General features: G+C 31.3%; 3 protein-coding genes and 1 long non-coding RNA gene across 4 annotated transcripts in view; 2 read left to right on the forward strand and 2 right to left on the reverse strand.

Moving 5' to 3' along the window:
* Positions 1–1,227, reverse strand: part of LOC115244444 (SET and MYND domain-containing protein 4-like) — a 4,478-nt gene extending 3,251 nt beyond the window's left edge. Inside the window, exon 1 of the mRNA XM_029822082.1 lies at positions 500–1,227. Within this exon, the coding sequence (XP_029677942.1) occupies positions 500–519 (20 nt within the window). The 5' untranslated portion in view covers positions 520–1,227. The remainder of the gene's footprint in view (positions 1–499) is intronic.
* Positions 1,228–1,233: 6 nt separating this feature from the next.
* Positions 1,234–3,268, forward strand: LOC115244452 (V-type proton ATPase 21 kDa proteolipid subunit). The gene is made up of 5 exons (XM_029822096.1): positions 1,234–1,469; positions 1,689–1,737; positions 1,827–1,910; positions 1,984–2,383; positions 2,482–3,268. Exons 1-5 carry the CDS (start codon positions 1,400–1,402, stop codon positions 2,512–2,514), a joined length of 636 nt encoding a protein of 211 aa, XP_029677956.1. The 5' UTR covers positions 1,234–1,399; the 3' UTR covers positions 2,515–3,268.
* Positions 3,077–6,388, reverse strand: LOC115244445 (carnitine O-palmitoyltransferase 2, mitochondrial). Its single transcript, XM_029822083.1, has 7 exons — positions 6,104–6,388; positions 5,937–5,977; positions 5,127–5,688; positions 4,468–5,001; positions 3,871–4,360; positions 3,584–3,776; positions 3,077–3,455 (listed from the first exon to the last, which is right to left on the reverse strand). The coding sequence occupies exons 1-7, from the start codon at positions 6,140–6,142 to the stop codon at positions 3,329–3,331; spliced, it is 1,986 nt and encodes a 661-aa protein (XP_029677943.1). The 5' UTR covers positions 6,143–6,388; the 3' UTR covers positions 3,077–3,328.
* Positions 6,293–6,492, forward strand: part of LOC115244454 — a 906-nt gene continuing 706 nt past the window's right edge. The window contains exon 1 of the long non-coding RNA XR_003885383.1: positions 6,293–6,428. This is a non-coding gene — a long non-coding RNA (uncharacterized LOC115244454). The remainder of the gene's footprint in view (positions 6,429–6,492) is intronic.

Raw genomic sequence — 6,492 nt, forward strand, 5'->3', positions numbered from 1 at the left:
TAAATATATATATATATTTGTCTATTGTAATTATATATTATATATTTTCGAGTTTATATGTATTTTTCGTATATCTACATGTATTTTTTCTAATTTTATTTGCTATAGAGGTGCATCTCTGATATTCTATGCTAGTACTTATAACATTGTCTTAATATAATATATACACGTTATAGAATGCATGTTTGAGGATATGCAGATTGTCGGTTCGGGACACACGGAATCTCATATTGCAACCGGCGACCTTAATTTTCCGCAGACGAGTCTGCGGTATTTCCCTATTGCTCTAAATTTATCGCTGTAAATTGAATAGTAGAAACCGAAATAGAGTACGAGCGACGGTTGGTCCGAGGCATAGAAGAGGCAATATAATAATTAGCGGATGCGAACGCGAATTTATCATTATTATTATACAGAAAAAATTATCTCACCCTGAACAGATATCTGTGACAAGATTTCAATTGAAGCGATTTTAGTTTTTTTATTTTGGCTGGCTTACCCGTTCTTCGTCAAAGACATTCTGTAATTGTTATCGGGACAGATTGTATATTTAATATAACATCTACGGGACCCGCTTGTGTCTGCGCGGAATGGAGAGAGCCGAATGTGACGAATTCTAAAATTAGGCTGATGGTCCGGCGTGTATTTGTCCCCTCTTTCGAGATGTGCAACAATTTAGCTTAGAAAAGGTCGAGCAAAGACGTCTGGTATGTTTTATCTTTTTTTTTTTCTTTGGACCGATAGATACAAATGCGCTTGACACTAAATTAATAAAAAACTTATTATAAAATTCGTTGCTAATATCTATCATAATAATAACGAAAGACCGTTACAGTCTTTGACACAAATACATTTTGGTAATGACATGAAATATTATTACAACCTACAAAGCAATTGTTGCAAAACTTTATTCTTGTATATAATTTTGCAAAACTAAAATATCCGTCAGCCTAAGTAATGCAATAAATTGACAATTGTCGCCTTATCGAGTTTCTTTCATAATGTCAATATCTTGTTGATTGAAATGTCAAAAGAAATCTCAAGTAATTACAGTAGCAAACGTGTCTGTTAAATTTAGCGCGCCTTTGGAGTGCGTTCGAAAATCCTACTCGTTGAGTGAAGTAGCGTCTGCTTGACCAATAGAAACAAAGAAATCTTTTTATTCTGATTGGTCAATCGGAACGCTACTCCACCCGACAAGTAGATTTTCGAACGCAACCCTAGAATCGCCAGCAGTCGTCACATGACAGCGACAGCGCGTGAGATTTTCTTTCGGCATTTCGGATGCAGAGATTAAAAAGTTGGAGAAAAAACGTCGCGCCGGACTATTTAGCTTTTCCGGAGTGTCGGCTGTAATTTCACAGTACTTTTATATAATTTGTATTGAGTGAAATTTACCATGGCTACAATGAGATATATTTTGGGTAGCACATTTGCGGTCACCTCCTCGATCACGATTCTTATTTTAGGTATGGCTTTATTATATATATGTATTTATATCAAGAATAATTTATGTAGACATGCGATAAACTCGCGAAGAAATGTTGAATTGAAATTAATGAATATTTTGCTGAATTATACAGTGTGTCCACTGTCTGTCTATTCTTATGTCAAACACATTTATATTACTGAATTAATACCGTTCAAGAATCACATAAAGAATTTATTATATATTTTTTATGTTACAGTTTTGTATTATGTATTTACTGGCAAAGGAGAGCAAATTAGCATTGCATGGTACGTATAATCATACATTTATATATCATATCTTGTGATACTGAATTCTTAGTATATGAAGATATTAAAATATTTATTTTTTTATCTAGGTTCTTGTCAAATACTTCTCCATATATGTGGGCTACATTGGGCATAGGTTTGTCAGTAGCTTTGTCTGTAGTAGGCGCAGCATTGTAAGTTTGATAATATATTATAGTTTTAGAATAGCATCAAATTTTATACTTATCATAATATTTATCTTTTCAGAGGTATCCATACGACAGGAGTATCTATTGTTGGTGGAGGTGTAAAAGCACCTAGGATCAAAACAAAGAATTTGATTTCTGTGATATTCTGCGAGGCTGTAGCTATCTATGGTCTGATTACTGCCATTGTTCTGTCTGGAATGCTCGACAAATTCGATGAAAAGGAGATTATGAATAACGAACCGCTTAAGAATCAGAACTGGTTGGCTGGATACTTAATGTTTGGTGCTGGTTTTTCCGTTGGTTTGGTCAATCTTTTCTGTGGCATAGCAGTTGGCATTGTAGGCTCCGGCGCAGCTCTTGCCGATGCGGCAAACTCTGCTCTTTTCGTGAAGATTCTTATAGTTGAGATTTTTGGTTCTGCTATAGGACTTTTTGGCTTAATTGTCGGTATTTATATGGTAAGTTAAAATATATATATATATATACTATGTATTATAATGTTTTTATATTTTTTTTATATAAATTACTTACAAAATATTTTTTTCTTTTTTCTCAGACTTCCAAAGTGAAGATGGGTGACAAGCTATAAATGATAAGAGATCACAATATTCCATTCCATATTTAGTCATCAATAAAAAATTTCGAAAAGAATAATTGCATATTTATGAAATTGTCATGAAATGATAAAAAATTTCTAGATACCAATATATGAATTTGGTATATTATTGCGTATCTATACAATTTCACTTATGCAACTTTCATGATGATCTAATTTAACATTCATCCTGATATCTATAACTATGAATGTTGTGCTTTGTTGTCTATGTTATTAAACATATCTTTCCATTTCTTTTGAAAGAGAAAAACAACTGAGCTTAAGTATATGTTACATAATAGAGATATGAATTTTTATCAATATTAGAAAACAATATAATTTTTTGTCTCACATGTTGAATATGTTATAGCGCTTAGTTTTACACAAGTCAATGTACATATTTTCTTGTTCACATGTGTGAGTAATAGAGTAATATAAAATAACATTTGTAATAATTTATCCTCATATATACATATATATCATATATATAATCACTAGTTAATTATATTAGAAAAATTGTTGGATGGTTATAAAAAGTAGCATCATATTATCAGTTGTGTATAAAAAATATTAAAAATATTTATTCTCAACAATTGTATATAAAAGTTTCTTATCAAAGGTAGCTCATTTTGCTTTGCTTTTTGTCTAATATTTAAAAAATGGAGATATAATATATGTGTCTACCTCTGATATAGGTAACATGATTGTAAACATTTTCTTGTGTAAATGTATAATATATCTATATAATGTGATAATTGTCAATGATTTCAGAAAAAAATATATCTAAATATATCTGGTCACAATATGCTTATGTGCACAGCACATCATGGATGCTCTTGAATGCATGTTCCAATGTTTGTATATATTTATTGGCATTACGACTACCTTCATAACTTGTCACAACTGTGCCCAATCGTTCATCTTGAATCATGTATCTAAACAGTATACAATATATTAATTTCATATTTATTAAATCTCAATATATTCAAAAAGAAATAATATGTTAGTATATAAACAGTTGCGATATTTTCGATATTAATATAATGCAATATGAATAGTTTACCCTATTCCATAGCCATCAGATACTACTGGTCCAAATCCACCAACTAGTACAACTGGACTCGATAAAGTGGATGTAGACAATATATTATAATTTAAAGCGTTGTATGCTGGATCTTGAAAAATGACTGGCTTAATAGAACCTGATTTCTCTGCAATCTTTCTCAAGGCAAACAAATGTCTATCAAATCCTTGGCCTGTAAAATAAGAAATATTGTGGAATAATCTATATACATTCTCTTTATTTTTTAAATTTATTTGTTCGAAATTTGCGATAATTGAACTATTTACCCATTACAGCCTCTTTTGTAAGCACATTGTGAGCTTTACTACAATCAACTATCATTCTTTTTAGATCTGATTTAGAGAACTTAGTTTGTTTTCGAGTCATAGCGATGCATATTTCTTTAGTTTCCAATGTACAAGGTCTGATGGTTTCTGTTCTGCCATGTTTATATGCAGCTGTGCTGCAAGATTCATAAGTTGGAACCACTCTATCTTCTAGAGTGTATAATGCCAATTGAAATGCCAGCTGCATTACAGCATCTGGACTTACCCTGAACTTCTTACATTGATTTTTGCCAAACTCTTCATATATTACATAATCAATGCACAATCGATTGATCCAATCTTGATATTTCGCTTTTTGTTGATTAATAATATTTTCGCTTTTTGCATCTATAGAAAATTGTAATCTCTCAATGTTTACACTTTCTTGCGCAAGTTCATCTACTTCATTAGGATGAAATCTAGGTTTCTTAGATATATCGGTCTTCACATCCTAAAGAATGAGGAAGATTTTTAAGATCTTGCAATCTTCACAAAAACTTACTATGATTACATTAATATGTGTCCAAAACTAGGATAATATCTATCTAATACACATACCTGGAAATACCTGAGTACTGCAACACCATCACCCCACGAATGTTCAAAATTGATTCCACTGTAGCCGTCCTTAGAAACAATGAGAGAAAATGACTTGTCGAACCATCGATTGGTACCATCTGCATGTAAATATGTTCTAAGTAATTTGTTCTTTTCAGTATCAATAACTTCGTCATCCAAGATCATTACAAATATAGCTGAATCAATTTTCTTAAGAATTTCCCTATTCCCTGTTTCGACTAAATGTGAACGTGCTTGTGCCCATTGATCCCTTTCTGATGTCGTAAGAACGCCCACTGGATGTTTATTTGGTGGTCTATCATCTTCCAATATGGCTTTTAAGCATGCAGCTATCTCTCTAGGACTACGAATAGAATCGTTTGCATCTAGAACATCAAACGCGTAAAAATGACCTTTTCTTAGTATAACTAAGTGTTTTGCTGAAGAATCGTGGAAGATTACATCCTTCTCCAATTCCGGTATTCTACTCGTATTGAATAGATTTTTATATTGAGACATATCCAAAGGAAAAGCCTATAATGAAAATTGTTTTTGTTAAACATACTTTATTTCTACACTTAATACTATTTCTTTTCCAATCTATAATTATTGTATTTAATCTCTTTCTATAATGTTTCACAAACAAAATTTGTTATTACCTTAAATAAATAAGCACCATACGAGCTAAAGCGGGATGGAATCAATCTTGTGACATTGCGAAACAATTCAGTATCCGATTTTTCAGATTTCATATGAAATACTTCTGGCTCTAAAATGTTATTTTTGAGAGATTTAAAAAATCTCAATGATGACACAATGAGATTTGTCGCCTTTACCAATTGTGCATCATATTTTGGATCGGATTCTGGTATAAAAACTAAGAAAGGATTGTAATTGATGGGTAAAGGCTTGCGATCTCGTAAATACATATCAAACCACAATTCGCTAATGTAATTAGTATGCGGATTTTCATCATTATTATGAATCAGCTGTTTTTGCAAACTTTGCCCCTCATCGACAAGAAATTTCGAGACACAGGATGATGTGTATTGCAATTCCTCATCATTCAACAGAGGTTTCTGTGCATTCAAATATCTCCTACATGTATCTTCAAGCTTTGGTATTGGTAATCGTGGTAAAGATGCTTGAAAATGCAGTGTTGGAACTTTACTAATTTGCAGATATTGATATTCAGGGGTATCATATAATGGTACAGTACTCCTGAAATAAATGCGTATATATTAATATTTGCTTTTATTAAATAATTGTATATTCTCAAAATTAAATATTTTACAAAATCATGAAATTATGGTCATTTAATTTCTATGACACTAGTGGTATAATAACTAACTTTCGTATAGTTATGACTAATAATAAATGTAAGTTTCCAAAGTAGAAAAATAACAAACAAAATGAAAAACGTATTGTCTCTCTCTATTGCTAGGAATATAAAAACAAAACACTAATACCTAGCTAATTGTTGTGTTAGCGCGACTCCTCCACGGCTTATCTGTAATATACATAAGAGAGAAAGAGGAAATAAAAGCAAATATAAAAATATGTCAGATTTTAAAAATTAAATATCGAAAATATATACACTATATAACACACACCATATGTTAAATAAGTACTTTACCAGAATTTTTCGGAATTTGTTTCTAGTTGAGACAAACATTTTATGATTCAATATGCGAGTTAGTTTTGAAGGCAGGTAAATATAAAATGTATAAAATTATGAGATTTACATAGAGGACGGCAATGTGACAAAGTACTAGTATGACAAGCACTGTGTAGATATGACAAATCTCATTGCTATATTATATATATGTATATGGTACACCAATGTATAAGATGGAGTACACCTAGACAAGACTTTCGTTTGCGTGTATGATGCGTCATTGACTAGATGATCGACCTCGACAAATTTGATTCGTCATGATCAGATGCTACGAATTTTTAAGGTTCGCATAAATTATCCAATTTTTTTGCTATTATTTACATGTATATGTTGTGTGTATATATATA

The sequence above is a fragment of the Formica exsecta genome, unplaced genomic scaffold (genome assembly GCF_003651465.1).
Source record: "Formica exsecta isolate Colony F162 unplaced genomic scaffold, ASM365146v1 scaffold82, whole genome shotgun sequence".
Classification (NCBI taxonomy): domain Eukaryota; kingdom Metazoa; phylum Arthropoda; class Insecta; order Hymenoptera; family Formicidae; genus Formica; species Formica exsecta.

Excerpts from the sequence above, each read along its gene's own strand:
- LOC115244452 (XM_029822096.1), top strand. The coding sequence starts at position 1,400 with ATGGCTACAATGAGATATATTTTGGGTAGCACATTTGCGGTCACCTCC. Across the intron at positions 1,470-1,688 it reads GATCACGATTCTTATTTTAG|TTTTGTATTATGTATTTACT; the intron begins GTATGGCTTTAT and ends TTTATGTTACAG. Across the intron at positions 2,384-2,481 it reads TAATTGTCGGTATTTATATG|ACTTCCAAAGTGAAGATGGG; the intron begins GTAAGTTAAAAT and ends CTTTTTTCTCAG.
- LOC115244445 (XM_029822083.1), bottom strand. The coding sequence starts at position 6,142 with ATGTTTGTCTCAACTAGAAACAAATTCCGAAAAATTCTG. Across the intron at positions 5,978-6,103 it reads ACAAATTCCGAAAAATTCTG|ATAAGCCGTGGAGGAGTCGC; the intron begins GTAAAGTACTTA and ends TGTATATTACAG. Across the intron at positions 5,689-5,936 it reads CTAACACAACAATTAGCTAG|GAGTACTGTACCATTATATG; the intron begins GTATTAGTGTTT and ends CATTTATTTCAG.